Source organism: Helobdella robusta, assembly GCF_000326865.2.
Source record: "Helobdella robusta unplaced genomic scaffold HELROscaffold_3, whole genome shotgun sequence".
Classification (NCBI taxonomy): Eukaryota; Metazoa; Annelida; class Clitellata; order Rhynchobdellida; family Glossiphoniidae; genus Helobdella; species Helobdella robusta.
This window is the reverse complement of record NW_008704501.1, coordinates 2841421-2865544: the sequence shown is the minus strand read 5'-3', so window position 1 is coordinate 2865544 and position 24124 is coordinate 2841421. Positions and strand designations below refer to the sequence as shown.

General features: G+C 29.9%; 2 protein-coding genes across 2 annotated transcripts; one reads left to right on the top strand and one right to left on the bottom strand.

Annotated features, from left to right (window-relative positions):
- Positions 1-252: 252 nt before the first annotated feature.
- Positions 253-2927, top strand: HELRODRAFT_65972 (hypothetical protein; the record flags this gene model as incomplete). The annotated part of the gene is made up of 3 exons (XM_009021196.1): positions 253-362; positions 2305-2409; positions 2816-2927. Coding segments are annotated over 3 exons (327 nt in total), but the record flags the coding sequence as incomplete, so codon positions are not given.
- Positions 2928-7859: 4932 nt separating this feature from the next.
- On the bottom strand, positions 7860-19841 carry HELRODRAFT_65285 (hypothetical protein; the record flags this gene model as incomplete). The annotated part of the gene is made up of 15 exons (XM_009021195.1): positions 7860-8045; positions 8467-8586; positions 8647-8787; positions 8870-9001; positions 9408-9496; positions 9560-9764; positions 10549-10684; positions 12424-12488; positions 13120-13226; positions 13373-13493; positions 13603-13713; positions 14068-14139; positions 14913-15007; positions 19310-19442; positions 19773-19841. Coding segments are annotated over 15 exons (1782 nt in total), but the record flags the coding sequence as incomplete, so codon positions are not given.
- Positions 19842-24124: the final 4283 nt, after the last annotated feature.

The window sequence follows — 24124 nt, the reverse complement described above, 5'->3', positions numbered from 1 at the left end:
AAAACAAACAGATTTTAAATAAAAAATGATAAATTTGTAAATAAATTAACAAAACAAAATTTGAAAACTATCTTTCTCTTCCTTTACTATAAGTTGGCTAGCACAGTGCAGAACATACACTTCAAAACATATTTATTACACATAACAGGAAAAAGTTTATCCACATCCATTAAATACTTTTGATTTGTGTGTCTTGCAAAAACTTTGTGAAAGAGATGATGAAAATTTGTTTGCAATATTTTTTATTGATTGCAGATAGTTGTTCGTAGATTGCCATCAACGATGACATCAGAAAATTTTATGCAATTTGTTGCTCCTTTGGGATTATATGATTACTATTATTTTGTTCAAGGAAGCGTAAGGTAACAATTGTTCTATATTTTTGTTGTAATAAATTCTCAGTAACAGTTTTTAAAGTAAATTGTTGTTTGTTAAATTTGAAAGGAAGAGTGTTACTATACTTACTATATTACAATACTTTAAATTTTTGGAGTTTACTACACAGTTTGACTTCCAACAATTTTGAATAGATATTGCATGAGTTGGGTTGGACAATTTAACACTGCCAATCAATGACTTTTTTTAACCTTTATACTTTAGTCTAGCTGGAGAGGACATTTTTTTTCTTAATTATTTAAGGTAAGCAAAATCTTAACAAAGACCACGGTTTCATTTGTAAGGTGTTTTTAATGCTGTGACATGCCTCATTTTTTCTTTGAATAATTTTAAAAAATTTAACTTTTGTCTTTTTATGTTCAAGTACTGTTACAATATAGGATGCAATTTGATATTTTTTCATTTTCTTTAAATTTGGAAACCTAATTGTGTTTTTTGATAATGTCTTCACAATGAGCAGTATTGATTCTTTATCCTGGTAATGACATTTACGTTGACTTAAGTTGAAAATAAATACTACTTTATTTTAATTTTATTCTCATATATTTTGATTAATTCCGACCTCAACGAACCGACATGAAAATGCTCCGATGGATGCAACGAATTAGTAAGAAGGACCACTTCAAATCTACCGAAATCTTGCGTCGTGCTGGTTTAGATGATATAAAGGACGAATGCCGGCAATACCGTCTGCGGTGGTTTGGTCATGTCAAACGAAGTGGAAACAGTGCCATAACTTCTCTTGCAGATGTTGAAGTACCTGGCACACGTCCCAAAGGCCGTCTGAAGAAGTCCTGGTCGCAAACAATCGAGCAAGACATGAAAGCTCTAAATTTAAATGATATGGATACAACTGATCGTCTAATTTGGCGCAAAAAGTTGATGGCAAAGAAAACAACGTCCTACCTCGGGAAACCGTGTCTCTGGACGCCAAACGAAGATTGATTGATTGATTTTGATTAATTAAACCCACAATAACCGTTGATCTGATTTTTATCTTGTTTCTTATTTTTATTTATTTATTTATTTTTTTTTGTCTTTATTATTGCAGCTCTGACATACGCAGAACCACTTACAATGTTACTGATATATATTATCTATATATCTTTATTATGTTCTTCATATCTTCAACCAATGATATGAAGCAGCCATCTTTCGCCACAAAGGCTGTTTATCCTTTTTACACGACGTACAGATGTATTTTATGTGATGTATTATACGCTGAGTATATGATAGCCATTGAGATGTTTGACTCAGCACGCATTTGAACCACTGAGCCATCTCGCCGGCCAACATGCGACAACTTACGTCGTCTACCCATTTACCAACCTCGAAAGGATGGACGGCTGGGTTGACCGGGGGTCGGCTACCCGAATGAATTTGTAGAAACTGCAGAATTCGAACTCGTCGTGGGAGTGGTAGACGGACACGCTAACCACTCAGCCACGAGACCCCAATTATATTCATGAAGAATCTTTTCACTGATTCTGCCTACGAATTCTTAAAATCTCCTTTAACATTTTCTGATTTTGCTGTAATTCATAATTTTTTCAGTTCATAAAATTTTATTGGAATCGGTTGAATTTTTGACTTAATCAGTCAGGTAAGAAAGATTAAAAATATATATAAAGTCATCAAACACTTTAAAATTAGCGATATTTTCGGCTTTTAGTGACTTATATTTATCTGAAGCCTTCTATTGTAATGCATGTACTGTGTGTAGATATGACGTACTTACATCAGTCATTATTAACTTAAATTGATCATGTTATATAACGTACATTTTAATAATCTTTTGTTAAATAATTAACTTTTAAGTACATACTTTTACGTTCATGACTTTGAGATCATGATATTATTTTGAAACAATTTTGGGGATTGTTCAACAAATTTTTAATACCAATTCAGTGGCGACCCATTTTCGAGGGCTTACATAAATTTTGTCAATTTGACGGATTTGTGGTTATTCAAAGATAAATTTGATGGTTACATATTTTTGAATGATAAAGGTTCGTGTTTAATTGTTTATTTTGTTTGATTCATACATTGCATTTAAAGCATCACATATGCCATTTTCAAGACGTGTTTGTTCAATCAATATATCAATCGATGTATCAATGAACTTCCTGATCCATTGACTCTTTATAAGCTCTTGTTAGTGCTTTAACTAACATTTTTATACTCCCATACTTTCAAACATTGCCTAAAACCTCTTGTGTATGACTGGTTTTCTTGATATTATTTCTTGATGAATGCATCCAATTTTTTTACATTTACTTATCCATTCTTTTCTATTTACTCCTTCACTATTTTTTTTTAATGTATAATTCTTTGTAATGTATTCCGTTTTTCTTGACTTTTTCTTTTTTGTTGCTTTGTAATTTAATCAGTTTTTTTATTTTTATTATTATAAAGGAAGTGAGTTTCCAGCGGTAGTTGAATATGCTCCATTTCATAAAATATCTAGTGGAAAACAAAAAGTTGATCACAGGGTTGCTTCAATTGCAACAGGTATTCAGTTATTTTATTGATTTAATTAACTTTCACTTTAATCAATCAATCATATCAAGTTTGGATATTTTTATCGACAATCTTTTGCACCAACTACACCAGTCATCATTTTGAGCAAATAATAATGTTTTTTCAATCTGCGGTCAGTTAATCACAAATGAACAGCGGTGACATGAGAATAGCTTTGTAGGTTGCAGCTCAAACAATAAGCCTCTTGTTATCAAATAGTGGAAAGAATGTTTGTTTTACATAAAAATAACAAACAGAATGAAGTTTAGATTTTTTTCAATTTAAATAATCCACTTCAGTGATCAAGCAAATCAAATGTTTGCCTCAATATTTGTTTTACAAGTATTTCTAGCTTTGAGAGATATTCTATAACTTCAGTTCAATGGTTTATCATAGTTCAATGTTTGAATAAAGTTTTTATATTGTATATTTTAGATACTGATTACCTCAAGTTTCTTGACACTTTAAACAACAAAACGGACGAATCTACTATTCTTCCTGAAAGTTTTTTGGAAGAAATTGAAAGTAAAGAGAAGCTTTTGAAAGGTACGTTTGATCTTTTTGTGACGCTAATTTTATAAAATAAATGTAAATCAATTAAAATATCACAGAATTGCATTTGAAGTTTGATTGTGATGTTCTTAATATTTAAATAATTCAATAGTTCATCAAAAGAGAACTATTGAGTTCTGTGTCAGAAGGATGGGTGTTTGCTTACAATTGAATACAGATTTTTCAGGATAAATAAAACTTTAAGGTGGAAAATATGTAAAAAATATCACAGTGGAAAATATGTAAAAAATGTCACAGTGTAAAAATGGCTAGGAAACAAAGTTAAGATTTTAGTTGGAAAAAATTTTTTGAGGACCAAGATAAAAAGTTAGAATAAATAAGCTTAGACCAGATATTATATTTGAATATTGAAGAAGAAGCAAATTGTTGTTTTTATGCACTACAGCTAAATTGATTGCTTCAATGTTAAGAAATTAAATAATTCTAAATGCGGTCTTTATCAAGTGTAAGTGTAACTCACGGTAACATAAATAACTCATAAAAGCAATAACTCTTTTGAATGATTCAAACGTGCAGAACTAATAAAACAGTTAAAATGTAATGTTGATAAGAAATTATAATAACTATCAGCACATCTGCTTAAAACGGCGGGAGTTGTCATAGTTGATGATGTCGCTTCTTGCCAATGTAATTTATTGAACCCCACATAGCCAAAGATAATGAGATAGAAAATGTGTGGAAATAGAAACAGTTTGAGGAGTTTTAGTACAAAATAGCAAAAATCTGATCTAATAATAATAATGAACGCAAGTTGGTTTTAAAAGTTGGCTTTCTATAATATAATTAATAACCTGGCAAGAACACTTTTTAAGTGGGAAAATCACATTTATTTATTTTTATTTATGCATTATTCTAAGCTAACAATGGATGCCTGCCAATCAAAACACCTTTGATCGCATATGTCTTGAGGAAAAGAGATGAAAAGAAATCAAGCTTGGTAAATATTTTCTGCTTGCTTGCTAATGTTTTTATACCATTGGTTTATTTTTATACTATTGAATTATTGTTATATTATTTAATTATTTTTATACTATTGAATTATTTTTATACTATTGAATTATTTTTATACCATTGAATTATTTTTATACCATTGAATTATTTTTATACTATTGAATTATTTTTATACTATTGAATTATTTTTATACCATTGAATTATTTTTATACTATTGAATTATTTTTATACTATTGAATTATTTTTATACCATTGAATTATTTTTATACCATTGAATTATTTTTATACCATTGAATTATTTTTATACCATTGAATTATTTTTATACTATTGAATTATTTTTATACTATTGAATTATTTTTATACTATTGAATTATTTTTATACCATTGGATTACATGTTAAAGTATGCAAATTTTTTGTAACGATGAGATGCAAGTTAGTGCACTGAGGTTAAGCTTTCTATCCAAAGACAACCAACATCATTAATGTAGTTGAGATTTAGCCCAAGGTGTCAGTCACAGGTAAAAAATTTTGTATTAAAATTTACAGCAGTCCGTTAAAGAAGACAGAAAGCACAAAGATAGATTGAAAGAAGACAGGAAGAAAAAAATACAGGACAAAGATTCTAAACATAGAAGGTTTCCGGAAAAACAAAGTGATTCAGGAAAATATGACGATGACTCAAAAATTGCCAAAACTTCAAAAGTTATAAATTTAGTATATTTTTCATTTAAATATGTTTCAAATGCAACATTGTTATTACTATTATATTAAGACTTAATTTTTTGTTGCTTTCAAGCCATCAAATGCTTAATTTTATAAAATATGTTACGTCTTGTTACGAAGCCTTTCTTTTTTGTGACCATTGACTGCTTAAATGAATTGGTATACTAACTGTATCTGCTTTATGTAACTTCTAACAATTGTTCAAGAGGTCCGGTTTATTCAGTGATGTGGCGCTTCACTCTGGAAACTGATTTAGTTACCATGCATGCTCATTCTTATATTAAATGATCAAAATATCACAGCTTGGGAGCTATAGCCGGAAGGCATCCTTTCTACAGTGCATGCAATCTGATGTATCATGTCATCATTTTTGTGCACAGAATTGACAGTAGATTCCTGATGCATTCATTTTCAAAGGCCTTTTTGAATGTAGACTATTTAGCGTTTGCGTTAACGGCTTCTTTTTTCCACATCTCAGTCAGTATCACCATCAGTCAATACCGTTCCCACTGTTAATATCAATTTCATCTTGCCCATATAAGTTGCATCCATTACTGGCTCTGCATCAGATCAAAAATCATTGGCAATTCAATTTTTTTGTTTGTAGTTGTTTCACCATAACATCTCTCCCTCCCTCTCTCTCTCTCTCTCTCTCTCTATATATATATATATATAATGTATATCTTCTCAGTAGTTTATATCTTTTTTCAATTGGTTCCACACACGTTCCCAAGTCAACGTTCATTCAAGGTGGCTTTTAATAATTTTTTAAGCTTTGCGTGTTTATTTTAAATTATTTCTCTACCTATAGCACAAGCAAGCAATGATAAAGGAAAACAAAAAGGATAGACACGTAACTAAATCTGAGTCAAACGAAAAGATTGCAGCTGTTGCCGTTTTGAAGTCTACAAAAGAAAGGTGAAACAATTCGTGTTTGAATCTTACGAAAATATTTAATTTTAAAATACGCCTTTTATTATATTTTAGTTACGATAATATTTTATGATATGTGCAGAACTTCAATATCAGAAGAAAACGTGAAAAAACACAGCTATGTACTACAAAGGTTAAAAAATAAAGCACTCAATGAAACAAAGGATAGCTCTCAACAAGTTTTTTTTATTATTATTATTATTATATTTTTACAATGAAACTTTGTTGACAATTTTTCTTACTAATAAACACATAAGTTTAGATAAAAACTGGCTAAAATTTGAATAATCAAACAAAACATGGCCGAAGATGTGTGCTCTGATTGTTAGGCGCTATTGATATTTTTAGCTGTAGGTGATAAAACGCCCTTTTTATTTTTTCAAGGAAGAATCAGAAGAGTTTTGCTTTCTAAAAAATACAACTGAAGAAAGAGCTGCAACAGCAAACAGTAGCCAAAAATTTGCAAATGCCGAAAACACTGTGCAAGATGAAGGGGTTTCCGGTACAATAACTAACCAAGAATCTGCATTGAATGAAATCAAGGTAAAAAGAAACCTCAAAGATACCAGGAAAGATACGAGTGATTGTAGGGACAGCGGTGACGGCGACAATAAAATAAAGCAAAAAATCAGATATAGGGTAAGATAACATTTTGTTTTAAATCTTGTTTGAAATTTTACACTAGAAATTGTGTTCTTAGTGTCATATAAGGTGTCTCCTATGAGTATTAGTCAAATTCTGTCTGATCCTTTTTCTTCTCTTTCTATAACATCGCAAAATTTCTCAAATCTAACAAAACTCAAAATTTCCTGAACAACTCTTAAACTTTTTCCACAACATTGCAGGGCTTGTTTGTACTTATCCATCTCTTATGATGTTGACCATCATTTTTTCCATGTATATTAGTTACCTTCAATTGTAAACTGACTTTTTCAGATTCATTACACGCAACATCCTTAATTGTCTCCAAGTTTCTCTTTATTCGGCAACATTTTCTATGAAAAGTTCATTATTCACTCTAATGCTAAAAATTATGCGCAAAAATTTTCTCTTCTGTTTGTTATTTTAGTTCGTACATTTATTCAGTTTTTATCACCTTTCTAAATCCCACATCACTGTCTAACTGGCATCTTTGATATAGTGCATGTTCAGTAATACATAATGATAACCACTCAGTTGATTCATGATACTATTTATCAAAAACGTCGGGATTTCCATAAGCAAATTATGCGTTTTTATGTTCGTGAGATTGATTACTACTTGGGTTTAGTAAAAAATACCAGCCTCATTTACTATATCAGCGCCACAATCCCAGAAATGATTGGATCATAGTGCGTAGTTCATAATGAATACTAATCGCGTCTAAAATTTATAAATATTTCTGTATAAAAACTGAGTTTTACTGACTTAACAACAAAGCTCGTAACGGGGGAATGGCTGTCCTAGAAAGCTCCCATTCTTCTGATCAATAATAGTGTTTAACGTCACTGCTTTTCAAACGTTCATTTCTACGTTTAAATTTTAAATAAGGTTATAAGCGATTGATTTTAATTTTGTTCACTTCGTTTTTATTTGATAACTAAATTCAATTACATTTAATACATTTTCAGGATAGGCCAGAACGGGCGATATACAAACCATCTCAAAGACCAAAATAATTTGGCCTGGGGTTGAATCTTGTGTAAATAAATTTACTCATCACAATTGCAATATTCTTCAGTAATTTGTTTTTGCATCGTCATAATTTCAATAAACATACGTCACAACTTAGGCTCTTTTGTTCCTTTAATTTTTTGAGGATGTGACGCGTACATGATCTTGGATAATCGGCCTGTGTGTGGATGTTGGTGATGATAAAATTCATTGAAGTTTAATCTAAATATTAGGCAACGCAGGCTTCCATCAGAAAATGTCGTGATTGATGAAAGGAAATTCTCAACCAATTTCTGTTTGAAAAATTTTAAACGTTATTTTAGAGTACGATAATGATTTTTTTTGTAACGTATTATATCAATTACAATCATTGTTTAATGACAGCTCGCTGACGATGGGATGGAAAATTGAAATTTTTTTTATACTCACATCTTCACCTTACCGGAATTGAATTTGCTTCAAGTAAGCTAACGAATGATTAATATCGTTTATAAATTTGTGCACAAAAGTGTAAACGAATATTTTATAAGTTTTGTACAGAATTTACACGTTCAAACTGATATCAGTACGAAAATCTATTTTCAACTTGGTTGGAAGCAACAGCCTCAAATAAATTTTGCATTAAAAAGATTAATAAACTTAAATATTCTAGCTATGTTTTGTTAAATTAATACTGAAAAATTAATAAAGCATTCAACGTGGTTTGGATTTTACCTTATATGACTGACTTAGTACTCTAAGCTTTGAAAGGGTGCTTGGGACCAATTGTTTGACAAATTCCTCTCGTCTTTTCACTTCATCACTTTCTGTTTGTTCATCAGTTCCCCATTCCCCCTGATAGCGATTACAAAATTAAAATTAAGAAACCAATAGAGTAAGAAATTTTGCGGCAACCTTATTACTTCTCTGCAATTGATTTAGTTTGAATTGTCGCCTAAATTCCAGTTCTTCATCCATCTTGTTGTAAACAAATTTTTGTTGTTCTTTAAACTGCAACACTAAATCAAAAATTGTTCTTAGCTGCGTCAGAATAGGCTGCAATTTTTTTTACATCTTTTGATATTGTGTCCAAAATATATACAAAAAATTCAAACAATCGTTACAGAACTATTTATACCAGTGACTGACTGTCCAACAAAGATCTGCTAACAATGCTGCTCAAAAAATTATTATGAGCTGAAATGACTTGGTCTAAATCATGCGCTTCTTCGATCCTACTCATCAGATCAACCCATGAACATTCAAGCACCTTGAATAAAAAATGATATCAACAGAAATACGAAATACAATTTAACATATTGATAACAATTAACAAATTTCAGTAGAGATAATTGAGCACAGAAATATTTTGTTCTGTAAAAACCAAAATACATTAAAATATACAAAATGGATTATTAAATAAATTTTCAATGAAAAATATGAAAACATTATCTAATTATTTGAATCACATCTTTCTTCATCTTAATTCAAGAATTTGAATTTCATCAAACCACATTTGCAAGTTTGTTTAAAATTAACATAAACTTTAGAAATGAGTATTTGATGTACTTAACCATTTCAAGCCTGAAAAAGGCAATTTTTGAACATGAATGGTTTCCATAATAAATTTTTTTATAACATTATTAAGCAAGTATTACATATTAAGCAAGTATTACCTCAAAGTTGATGTAGTATTGTATTTGCTGTACAAAATGTAACATTTCACTGCCGATCAGGTGACAGGTGTGCAGTATTGGAAGAAATTCTAAATTAATTTTTCAAATTGCATGAGCAATGGAGACAATAAAATAATGTGACCAATAAAAACCTGGATATAGACGGAAAACTTTACCATAACTCATTTGGTCTTTCCACATAATAGATAATATATATTCCATGCGTTTGGCTCTCCAGAGAAAATTAAAAATCTTCAAATAAGTAATCATGACGTCTTGTGTAAAAAGAGTTCTGATATGACCGGATACATGATACTCCAAACTGAAGACGTCCCATCCAGTGTCGCCTGGTGATACCTGACATTTTGTATAATAAGTCATTTTAGGAACATACATATATATGTATATATATATTAGGATTAAGACTTTTATATATGCCAATGTTTAAAAATATCACGATATTTTCAGCGTTGCCAAGATTGAAAATTTTTCCATTTTAAGCATCTTAATTTTATCTTCATCTTTTAACTTATTAATGTGATAAACCAAATTTTTATTTGAATACATTTTAATAATAATGATACAGAAAAGCCTTTTGGCAACAATTACCATCTTTGGTATATATTACAATGATAAAAATTGTATGTTGACCTATTTGCCAGTTTTTATGAATTTGTGCTAGTTAACTGGCAATTTTCCTAGTAGGTATTAAACATATTATTGTAATCTCTCTTTAAATCGTTTAATGATATAAGCAGTATAAAGAACTTAAAGCTTGTTAAATGAGTTATCAAAAGAATTGCTGCATACAACTGTTATGATCTTCTGACAATAAGACAATAAAAATTTAATGTTGCATTGTCAGTCTGACCGCAAGTGCGAGGTGAAAGATGAAGAGAGTAAGATGAAGAATGAAGTTCCCTTAAACAAAGTCGTTGGATGAGAGAAAAAGAAATAATTTAGTCTGGTCCTGGAAAAAGATGAGAAACTGTTAAGTTAAAAAGGAAATTAAAAGACCCGATCCTAATATGAAAACTTTAAAAAGCTGATATTAAGACACGGTTTATAATTATAAAAACACTAATATATTAAATAAAGCAAATTATGAAATTTATTAATTACGAAAAATTTTTTATAAAACCTCTAAAAGCATGACATCAAGTCGTTTAATGATATCTGCATTGACATACTGTGCGTTCGTGGCTCTGATGGCTGATTCAAGTATTCCAGTTAAATTGTGAAGAAACAACATCTGTGCTGGCTTTGCGAGATCCTCTCTTGTGATTTAGATTTGACAAACACTTATTATTACATCAGTAAATGGTAAATAAATGAAATAACAGTAATAATAATCATAATTATGATAATCGCTGGTTATTTACAAATACTGATCATTTAATGAACAACAGTTCTCTTTTATAATACTTTAAATCTTAAAAATGACTCAAAAAGTAGAAATATAAAAATCAATTTAAAACATCTAAAATAATTTTGATTTTATTTGGTACAATAATTGCCTTTGGAAATAAAATGTTAAAAATATATTCAATCAAACTGTCGAACGGTTAAATGTTATCAAAAAACATTTGAACAAACTATTAAATTATTAATATAAAAAAATTCAACACAGATTTACAGAACAGACAGAATGAATTGAAATCCCTGTAATTATAGTAAATTCTAAATAAGTTGACCAAGGCTTAACGTTTTAATCGGTTTCTTTTTTGAGCTCTAAACAATCTACTTGCTAAATAAAATTGATAATTTCAAGAAATTTAACGACTAATTTTATCGACCTCAGATCTCAGGTATGGAACCAGCATGGTATAACCAAATCACAAAGATTTAATAGATGCAAAAATAAGGACAATGAATAAAGATTAAAAATGAAAATTTTGAACCAGACTTTCACAGCAAAAAACGAGCTTACCCCAAAAAATACATTTTAAATGAATATTCTAACGATTTATTGTTATACTTTAAGTTGTGATATTATTAAATACATGAATAAAGATTTTATTGTATAGTTGCTCTGTCACTTGGGATGATAAATTTAGTTAAATATAAATGTGTTAAAATGTGAATAAAGAATGCAGTTATTAAAACGTTGATTAAACATAAAAAATTTTGCAAAGAGTCAATTAAACATTTGTAATTCATTTGCTGATAACATAGCTTTATTCAAAAAAAACTTTCTTCAAGTGTAATTCTCATATGAACACAACAAAGAATGATGAGCGAGTGTATTTTCCAAAAAATGGCATTAAAAAGCAGTAATTTAAATTTTGAATTGCTTAATCGCCTTTATTACTTAACTTAAAATTATCTTTTAAGTTAAGCAATAAAGTTAATAAAGTAATTAAAAGTTTAAATTACTTCTTTTTGAACATCAAAATATGCATTGACATATTGGAAGCAATTTGTTCAGAAGATCATCCCAAAACTGGAGTGTCTAAAATGACAACAATGTTTAAGTTCAACATGAGAAGTCAAATTTTTTGGAATTAATCAAATAGCACAAGCTAAAATAGATGATATTTGTGGTATGAATACTTTATTTGGCCAAACATATATAAAAATCATCGTGTCTTTCAAAGTTAAAAAAAGCTGTCAGAAGTTTATTTGACTCTTTGTATCACAATGTTGTAAAATACATTATTCCAACCTTACAAATTCACATCTACAAGAATGAACATGAGAATTTTAAAAAATATAAAAATGATGACTATGTCATATCATAAAAAAAAAACATGAAAATCATAAGACAAAATTTGCCAATTGTTGAAATCATTGTTTTGTTGACAGAAAAATTTATATTTATATTCAAATCAGGTGGTGATAATGCAGTTAAATTCTGCAAAAACAGTTGAATATGGATTAATATGACAAATTACTACGCTGAAAAAATTATTTCATTTTTTAAATAACATTATGTTTATCAGAATAAAGTTTGTTCAATAAGAATAGAGCGAAATATACATATATACTACAAATATTATAAAGATAGTGAACCTACTCTAACAAGTCCATGAGATGCCTGATGAAATCTCCTTGCCCCAAAAGCAAATAATCTCTCATGGCCTAAACAAAAAAGTTTAATTTTTTTTAGCCTGGTAATATAGCAAAACGGATTGGAAAAGTAGTAAACTAGAACATCAATTTGAATCTTTCTTGAACAGAAATTTAACCAAAACACTTATTTGAATATTTAAAAAAAACTTTTTACTGATCTTAGAATATTGACTGATTTCAAATGAATGAGATGTGAACAAAATTTGTATGTTAAAAAAATATATATATAAAATAAAATATATATATAAGAAAATTTATTACAAAGACAGTTCAAAAGTAATAGGTTGGCATGGGTATTATACTATAATGCTCATGTATTTCAACGTGCTGTGCTTCATACTAACGCAAATGTAGACATTCAAGTGTACTCTTTGACTATTTACATTATAAATAAACCTGCATATTTCTATGGCACATACCAATGCACTTGTTGCATTATGAGCAGAGCATGTCCAGTGTAACCGCTTATATATTACTTTTGCTTGCACATAGCAACAATATCTGGTTCTGATCGGACATTAAAAATTCCTATCTGGTGTACTCCTTATTTTTAATACCATTTAAGCCAGAAACAGACTTTTGCATAGAAATATGTGTCAGCTAATCAATGATAAAACAAAACTGAAAAAAAAATCAAGACCTTTAAATGATCAAGCAGTTTGTACTTGTCGTGCAAAACATCCAAGAGATGCAAACTCGTCTGTTTGTAGATGACGTTGATCATCTCGCCGAAGGAATTGTTCTGCTCTTGTTCAAACATTGTATCAGCTGCCAAAGAACGTTAACCAAAATGAAATTAAGTAGGTAAAACACAAAAGTTTCGCTAAATAAAAATGAATTTCATTAAATTGAAAAATCATTCAATGACAGTGCTGTATGTGGTGAGAGAAAACCAGAAAAGCAACACAAACCATCATTGATGCAGGACATTTTGACAACATCCCTTTCTTTGATTGAAGTCTGATCAGCACAAATGTGTCGAAGAAAATTGATTGTTTTTCCAGTCAAAAGAATCTAATTAATATGAAACGTTTGAAAACAGACGATTAAGCAATAGAAAAGAACTTTTAAACGATTTACTAAAATGTTAAGTACGAATGCTTTAACGACAACATCTTGTTACTTTTTTGGCTTGATCAAAAGTGATGAACGAAGGGATCATGTTAGGCCTCAGAGAAAACTTATCATGCCACAGTCTGTCATCTCTTACCGAAGGATCAGACAGTACAAAAAACTGCATAGAACAAATGCAAATAAATATTATCATGATTATTTGAAGCACCGACTGTACAGAAAATTTTATGTTTGGCTGTTGTCACAGTCTTATCATTCACAACACAAAATATGACTATATCAATTATATTTACTTTTTAAAATAAGTCGTAAAAGTAAAAAACTATAAAAGAAATCATCAAAAAGCAACGATTGTCTTTGGTGAAAAAATCAATGCAAATATATTTATCTAATTTCATTTCAAATGGCTGATTTGTGTGCTACCTTTTGATCAGGTAATCAAATTTTAACAATTTTTACAATTCAAGATATTAAGGGAAAATGTAATGAAATGTAAGCAGTAATAAAAACTAACTTCATGGTGATTGTCTTCTAATTCGCCTTCAAATATCCATCGAGTGATCAATGAAAAAATTGGCTGTACTGCCTAAAAATCAATAAAGCGTTGACATCATTAACTTCCCTTAAGCAATCCCTCTGCACATATAACTGGTTTCAATGAATGGTACTGGCATTTAGCAGCTTTTATAAAAAAAAATTCTAATCAGATCTATTCAAGTCAATCTGGTTTCAAGATATCTTTAATTAAGCCCAGTATAAAACAATGCAATCTCACGTCAGTGCAATTTAAAATAATTCTCATTACATGGAGGTGACTATTTTGAAAATGATAACAAAAATTCAATTATAACTGTGAGCTATAAAATGAAGAGTATGAACTGACTCCACTTATTTTAAACTTAAATAATTTTGACTTATGACAGAACAGGCATAAATTTGTTAAAAAGAATTTCAATACAAGTATGCCATTTCATTATAAGATTGACAACAAGTAGTGTCACTTAGTCCAAACTGAACCAAACTGATGGAACTGATTCAGCTCAGCAGGAGTTCTGATTCAGCTCAGCAGGAGTTTTGGGCAGTACAAGCTTAGCATGAATGAAGATTTTCAAGCTCTGGCTTGATCGACTCAAAACATGGCAAAGCCCATATTGATGGTAGAAATTTAATTTAAAAAACCAAAAAAAGGATTCCCATTTTTTAGCACTAGATTAAATTCTCTAGTGTTGCTAATTATTAATAAAATAAAATCTAGTTTTACCACATTCTGTGCCAAAATTTCCTTTTCAATTTGCTCAGTATAGTATTTAAAAATTAACGATTGTTATAAGTTTGTAATTGACATTATTAAATTCTAACCAGACTAAGTGTGTTTTTCATTAAGCATTTAATGTAGGAATCACCATGTTTCATGAATGAATATATCGTTGATACTAATTCACCTCCTATTTTTCCTGCATTCAAAATCAAATAAAAATTATTTGAAAGAAGCATTTCAAGACATGCTACATCACAAAAAGCAAGCCAAGTTTATTAAAAATTTCAAATTCATTAAAACAAATAGGAGAATACGTTTATGTTTATCGTATTATCGCTCGTAAAACTCGTAAAACCGAACATTTAATTTAACTTGATTTAAATTAATTATTTATTTGTTTCTTTTGTGGTAAATATATCTCGTTAATTGATTGCAAGTGATGGAAAGAAAGAAAAAGCCGAAAGACACAGTTTCAGAACTGAAGTGTACAGACAATGATAACTTGGGATTAAAGTTATGTGAATAATGCATGAAATGTAATAGGGAAAAGCTACAAATTTTGGTTGAAACAGAAAAGGCTGCCAGTTTGGATTTTGGACCATCATTGGAAGTTTATAAAAGTGAAATGCGAGACATTACACATTCCATGATGTCAAAAATGGAGATTCTTGAAAAAGCCATATATGCACAAAATGAAGAATGGTCAGATTTAAGAAAAAGAATGGAAAATATATCTATAATTTCTTTAAAACAGTTGGAAGATAATGAGAAAATAACTAAAAAAACAGTTGAAAAAAGTGAACAAGTGTTAATGAAATATTCAGAAGCTGTAAAAGGGAAGGTTGACACTCTTGCGACTGATGTTAAAAAGATGCAAAAATCCATTTTAGATACAACTACCAAAATAGATATTAATAATGATAGGGAAAAAAGAAAAAATAACATAATATTATATAATTTAGATGAGAAGGAAAATAACCCCAGGGTATGTGTTGGCAAACTGTTGAAAGAGATTGCTGATATAGATTCTGAGTCAGAAGTGGTTGATATATCCAGGTTGGGTAGAAAATCAGAGGAGGCCAAACCAAGACCAGTTTTAGTACAACTAGCAAGTTTAACTACCAAGAATTTGTTGCTTGCAAACTGTTTTAAACTGAGAAACTCAACATGTTTTAGTAAAGTTATAATAAATCATGATCTAAGGAAGACAGAATCAGTAATAAAAAAATTCTTGAAGAGAAAAAAAGTGAAATTGCTGCTAAAGAAGATATCACAAAGTGGATTTTCAGGTTAAAAGGCAAACCAGGAGACTTTCATGTGATTGCTTACAGAAGGCAAAATTTAGCATCATAAATAATTTAAGCTGTAACAACAACAATAATTTAAGTATAATTATGTCCAATGTTGATTCTTTAACTAACAAGTTTGAGGATTTAGAAATATTTTTGCAGAGCTTGGAGATTTCACCAGATTTGATAGTTTTGAATGAAGTAAATCCAAAAAACTTTAGAAATTGTAGAGTTTTATCTGAAATAAATATGAATGGTTACTCCATCATTTCCTCAGGTTTTGCTGAAGTCAACAAAAGAGGTTTGGTGTTGTACTATAAAAATTCAATAGTTGTTTCTGAGGTTGCCATGAAATCAGATTTCAAAGAACATATTTCTGTTAAACTTGTGATGTCCAAAAGTATTTTAAATATTGTTTTTATTTACAGAAGTCCAAAGTCTGATGAAAAAAAACAATAAAAATTTGTTATCTTTGTTAATTGAGGGTCTTTCATTAAATGGTGATTTCCTAATGTTGGGTGATTTTAATTTTCCTGAAATTGATTGGGAGACATTTAGTTGCAGAGGAAGTGATGAAAAAATTGAAAATGAATTTTTGAGTATTCTGAAAGATAAATTCTTAATTCAACATATTAACTTTCCAACAAGATTCAGAGATGGACAGGCAGCAAACATCCTAGATCTGGTAATATCAGCTAAAGAGTTGGTCCGCAACATTATGCATCATCCACCTTTGGGTAATAGTGACCATTCTATTGTGGAATTCAAAGTAATAGGTTTCAGATGCCCACCTGAGAAATACAAGAAAAAGTATTGTTATGATTCAGGAAATTATGAAAGTTTCAGAGAGCTTCTGTCACAAGAACTTGATAATCGAACAGGTCAGAATGAGGATACTGAAGAGTTCTGGAAATTTTTCAGAGCTAAATTGACTACATATACTCAACAGTTTGTTCCTGTTAGAAGTAATAACAACAATTATAAATTTAAAATGAGCAATGAGCTAAAAAATTTAATCAGGGAAAAGCGATTGATTTGGAGATCCACTTATAGATATGGCGATAACAGATTGGAAGTTTACCGTAAAATTAGAGAAAAAATAAAAAAAATAACCAGTGAATTGAAAAAACAATCTCAGGATAGAATTGCCAGTAATTATAAAAATAATCCGAAGTTATTTTGGAACTATGTAAAGAAAGTCACCAGACATGTTGAATCGATGAGTCCACTATCGGTGGGTGGTAGAATTGTTACGAATGCTGAAGAAAAAGCAGAAGCATTTGCAGATTTTTTTTCCTCGGTCTATGAAAAGGAGATAAACTTTATCGACCAAAATTTTCCAGTAATTGATGGTACAATAATGGAAGACTTGAAGATAAATAAAGAAATGGTAGCAGACAAATTGAAGAGATTGAATACCGGCAAATCCGCGGGTCCAGATTTGATTCATCCAAGAATTCTGTGGGAAATGCGTGATGTGGTTACCACTCACTTGAGTCGTATTTTTCAATGTTCATTGGATGAGGGTATCGTTTTTGGTGATTGGAGGCAGAGTCATGTGATCCCGTTGCACAAGAAAGGTAGAAAAGATCTTGCTCAGAATTACCGTCCAATAGCATTGACGTCAATTTGTAGTAAGGTCCTGGAGGGGCTGATAAAGGACCATATTATGAAATACTTTATGGAAAATAATCTTTTTTCGAAGAGTCAGTATGGTTTCATTCCTGGACGCTCCGCGGTTTTGCAGCTGTTGAAATTTTTAGAGGCGGTGGTTGATGGAACAGATCATGGTTACGAAGTCAATGTAATCTACATGGATCTGGAAAAGGCGTTCGACAAAGTTTCACATAAACGTCTGTTGTTTAAGCTGGGGCGGTATGGGGTGAATGGTAAGATAGTAAAATGGATTGAGAATTATCTCAACAACAGAACATTTCAGGTGAAATTAGAGGATACATTATCTAAGTCAAGACCAGTCCTGAGTGGAGTTCCCCAGGGTGGAGTTTTGAGCCCTCTACTGTTTATTATCTATATCAATGATATTTCTTCAGTATGTGATAATATCTTGCTTTTTGCTGACGACTCAAAAATCTTTAGAGTGTTGAAAACAGAGGAAGACAAAAATAGTTTTTTGCAAGCTATTAGAAAATTACTAACCTGGTTTGAGGAATGGAAATTGAAAATAAATACTGATAAATGCCAGTTACTAAGAATCGGTTCCCGCCAGCCGTGTACTTCATACACCATTGTGGATGATGATAATTCGCGGTTCAATCTTCCTGAAGTTGATGAGTTATCAGATCTTGGAATAGTTGTGGATAATAAAATGAGGTTCAGAAGCCATGTATTGAAAACAGTGCACAAAGCAAATTCAATGTTGGGTATTATTGCCAGAAACTTTAAGGGCCTTTCAAACGAAGCTTTTTTTATTGTTGTTCAAATCGTTGGTGAGATCGCATTTGGAATATGGAGTTCAAGTGTGGAATCCTTATAGAGTTGGACTAATAGACGAGGTGGAAAAGGTACAAAGAAGAGCAACTCGTTTGATAAAGTCTTGTAGAAATCTTTCATACGATGATCGACTGAGGAAACTGGGTTTGCCGTCTCTTGCCTTCAGACGACGAAGAGCCGATCTTATATTAGTTTATAGGATAATACACGAGGGTGTTTCGGCTGATATTGGACCTACTTTGTTTTTTTCTGGCGATGAGCGTACAAGAGGACATAACCTCAAGTTAAAAGCCTCAATTTCTCATAAAGACTGTCATAAATTCTACTTCTCAAATAGAGTGGTGGAAGATTGGAATATGCTGCCCTCGGTTGCTGTTAATGCGGATTCTCTGTCTGTTTTTAAATCGACAATTGATGATTTTTTTGGTGATATAAAGTTTAATTGGCGAGCAAACTTTTAATTTATTGTAATTGTTTAATTCTAATTGATGTCTGTAGAAAATTTCTTTAATATTTTTATTTACAGTCATTTTTCGGTTGATAATTCGAATCGAATGATGGTTTAATTATGTTTTATTTAATTTTATTCCTTTAACCTTCGGTCAATCATTTATTTTGCTTAGTTTTTTGAGTTTTGTTTTGTGATGGCAAGGGGCTTGCTCGTGCTATGAAATAATAATAATAAAAAAATAGCAAAATTTAAAAAAAAATAACAAAAATTCAATAAAAACGATAAATATAACAAATTATATCTTTACCACTGCATGAATCGAGCAAAGAAGCCAGAACTGTAAGTTTGAGCGATGGCTGCATTAGCCATACTGACAACTTCTTCAAAGTCATGCCATCGAAAGAACCAACTGAAACATCACAATCGTCTTCATGTATCACCTTCAGTTTTTTTTTTACAAATTTTGTTGAAACAAAAAATGTTGCAAAAAATTCTTGATGTATCATATTGCCATGATATATTTAAAAAGCAGATAAAAAAGTTCGCTAGCTCAACGGAGAATCTAATAAACTGAAAGTACGAAATAGAAAATCTACGCATAAATTTGGACCAGTGAACATTGTTTAGAGTGTGTGTGTGGTGTGTAACAAAACATATGAATGAAAAATTGCTCCAAGTGGGTCAAACATAAAACTTTCAATTAAATTCACAACAAACACTGTTGTTAAGAGTAGTTTGCTGGCAGACATAATGAAACTTGGTGGACTAACTTCAGATTGCAAAAGGGCCACCAGTCGGTAATATTCTGACAGTTCACGCTGGAGAGAAGCACAAAAGCTCTAGTGCAAATGGAACAAATTATTATTCAAATGGAACATTTTTAAGATTGACGAAACAATCCATCATTCATATAACATGAAAAATACATTTTACGACAAATTTTTTAATTCACAAAACTAAAAGTTACCTGTCTGACTAAACCGAATTTTTGTTCAGATATATGGCTATCAGAATACTTTCTGATTTTATTGAACAAGAAGCCACATTCACACAATCTATTTATTAACTGAATTGATGACTTTGAAATCCTTTCCTAAATAAAAAAATTGTATACTGAAATTATAAAACCATTAAAAAATCGTAGTTAACATTTTTCTAAAGACATGGGAAAAAATTATTTTTTGTAATTGAATAAAAGTTGCCTTTGCAAAACCGCTGTGAGAAAATTACAGAACATTAATGATGTCACTCCATTTAAGTGAACAACTGCATTGCCAAAAAAAGTAAGAAAACAATTTCTATTAACTTGGGTGTGAACTTCATAAGCTTCAGACGAGTAGTTGTACTTGATGTACTTGCCATCTATGCCCAGGATCACAAACAGTATGTCATTCAAGAGGATATTTTCCAACACCTTCGGTGACACTTGACATAAAAAAAAAATTAACAACATTTAGTTCTTCTAAATGGTTGTTGTTTCAGAAGGACAATACATTGAAAAATGCTGGAGTGCATCTCGGTAAAAAAATTAAAGTTCAGACCCATCACAAAGCTTATCTTGAATTTTCGAAAACTTAAAAAAAGTGTAACTAGCAGGACAAGGATTCTATCACTATATTGTTGGTTATACTTCAATGATTAATTATTGAATGATTCACTCGCTGTCGAATAACATTGTAATTTATATTTCAATTTTTATTCGTAAATCAACCATTTATAAATCAATCAATCTTCGTTTAGCGTCCAGAAACCCGGTTCCCCGAGGTAGGACGTTGTTTTCTTTGCCATCAATTTTTTGCGCCAAATTAGACGATCAGTTGTATCCATTTCATTTAAATTTAGAGCTTTCATGTCTGTCAACCATTTATAAATATATGAAATAATTAAGAAAAATAATTATGAATTGAAACAGAGAAAAGTTTTATATCTTTAAAAACAAAGACAAAATCTGAAATGTAGTAAGAAATTAATGGATTAAAGAAGCAAAACAGCATTTTCAGCGTTCATATGACCAATGATGAATTCGATAGGAAGCTTAATCTAATATTTTTGCCTAAATGAAAAAAAAAAACAAAACAAATTTTTTAGCTTGAATAAAAAAAAACATAAATTTAAAAAATCAATTACCAGAATGTTGATTACTTCTCAGACTGGTATTTCTTTTAGTGACATATTCGGTACTTTGTGAAGCATTTTTTGAACTTGATGTAACTCTTTCAAATGAAACAAATTCAGATTTTAAAAAGTTTGAATGTGATTAAGAAGGTAGAACAAACATGTAAAACGAATTTTATTTCGTGTATATATAATTTACCAGCTAAATTCAACAGTGCAGTTGGTCTCTTGTTAGCTTCTACACTCCCTTCAATTTATATTTCGATGCTAACATAACTTTTTCTCAATCTTCTGGCATTGTTTTTGAGTTGCACTTTTATTACGAGTTTACTCATTTTCATCAAAATTGTTTTCCTTCCAGATTTTATCATTTCTGCTATGATGTTATGATTTCCTGTAGACTTGAAGTCTTTCAACTCATTAATTGCACCCTCAAATTTTCCTATAAGAAATTTTTCATCTCCTGTTAGTTGTTGGTGGTTGCAACAATTTCATTCAACATCTTCAAATCTGCCTGAAGTTTTTGAAAATAATCTTTCCAAACTTTCTGTACAACCATATTTTTTGTTTTTCTATTTCCACTCTTATCTTTAATAGTTTCAATATTCATTTTGCACTTTGCATTCATTTGTTTTATTTTCTTGTTTGAGTACCTCTTTTGAAGATGTGTTTGTGGTATCCTCTTTTTTTTCAATCTTCTGCACTTTATATATTTACTGTCTTTGTCCTTGTTTACTAATCATCAATTCTACTTGTAGCATCAACCATGAACCCTCTATCTGCCAACAAGTGAATCTTCAATCCTTCAATCATCAAAATCAATAGAAAAAAATTCTTTTTTAAAATTATAAGATAACTGTCCATCTTAATTAATATTGTTGAGCTGATTATCCTTTCATAAACTCGTAAAAAAACGTTTTCCCTGCAAACAACAACATCCAACAACATCACAAGGTGAGGTGACATAAATTATGATAATGTTAATTTTCATTCTATATTTATTGAAATATATTTTAGTGTTTACGCCCTTACAATTCAAATGAATGTAACTTTGAAGAAGGGCAGCTAGTTTCGGCAAGTAAGTTGACCATTTGAAGCCTGTTCAGATTCTTCCCATCAACTTCTTCACCAGTTTGAGGTTTTGCACACAACCGCTGCATACTCATCAGGCTAGAGAGAGCCTTTTAGAAAATATTTTCACAGAACAAACGACAATAAAAGATTTATTTTAATAATATCTTTTAAATATTAAAGCAAATAAGCCAATGAATGGTGATTAAAATATATAACATGAAATAACATATCACAAAAATTGTGACTTACCTTTTGATCTTTAAAAAGTGCCATTTTATATAGGAAAAATAAAACTGAATGTCTTTCAACAATTGCACTCTGTAAGAAATAAACATGAGAAATAAAATTCATAACTAACAACTATTGTCCGTTTGTAATTCTATTATCATTAAAAATGTCAGAAGAACTGTCAGCAGAACAATTCATTCATCATATCAAAATTTAACAAAGCCATCTCAAAAAAGAAAAGAAACAATTTTTATGTTATATCTGCTATCAATTTTAAAAAAAAAAGGTTTAAAATATCAGTCAATGTTTCTAGAAATCTCATTTGTTTTCATACAAAAAAAATGTTAACCATCATTGCCTATGTAAAAAATATAAATAATAACTACACATATCAGAACAATGTCAATCTGGCTCTCTATTCACACAAAATGTACTTGAAACATCAAATTTTTTCTTTTTACAAATAGTTTCCATAAAAACTTACTAACATTGCATCTCAGTTTGACATGAAGTTCAGAAAAATTAACGGCTTCTTTCTCATTTTTGTGGCGAACTACTGTAAACATCAATTATTGAAAATTAAAGTGTTAATAAAATTTTAACGATAATGAGTTAAGTAGAATATACTCTACATTTTCGCTTTATCTTCTCAGCAACTTCAAACTCATTGGAGACAATTGATGTAAAGTTGCTGCAAAATTATGCCGCAATTTTAAAATTGATATATGAATAAAAGAAAAAAAAAGGGACAACCTTCCCAAAATAAACAAAGCCTGCTTGTAACAAAGAGCCAGAGCATCTGAAATTTTTTTTAGGCAATTATTTTGAAAAAGAAACAATGTAATTTTTGGTAAAAATTCCTACTGCGCATATACATAAGTTTCCATCAACTACCAGACTAAATAAATGATAATACCTTCTGTTCAGTTTAGTCATTACAAATTATAGAAAACTTGCCCTCTCTTTAAAGGTATACAAGGAACCATCAAAATATGCATGAAAAATTAAAATCCCATACTAGGTACCATCAAAATACCAGATATCATAAAAATGTCAGGCAACACCATCTTGATGTCTGGTGGCTAGTTAGCCATCTTGTATAATTCATTACAATTTGGGATAAACTCAAATTTTGATTAGAAACACTAAAAACAAGACAAGACTAAGAATGGTTAAAATTTTCTAAACTGAACAATGATATTAAAAAAATATATTTACAAAGTTAGTTCATCAACACCACAACTTCTCATATCATTTATAAAACAATACACCACTTCATAAAAGAATTTTAGATGCCTTTTATATAAACTCAATAATCATTTTTTTAATTTAATTCTTCATTTTTAATTATTTATTTAAAACCAAGCCAAATTGTGAAATGTTATTTATTTATTTATTTCAAACCAAGCCAAATTGCAATTAAATAGCTATTAAGTGATCTTCGGAGAACAAATAAGAATAAGATCACAAAAAATATTTAAAGTAAATTTAATAACAATTTGGTATCGACATCATTAAACAAAGTCAAATGATAAAAACTACTAAAAAATAAAAAACCAAAGTTATTAAAGTACAATTAAAAAACAAACTAATAATTCAACAAGGTAAATAAAAATTACATAATTAAACAATTTAAAAATACATCCTCAATTATACATAAGAAATAAACTATTTCATTTTTAATTTAGAAGCCATTAATTGATGA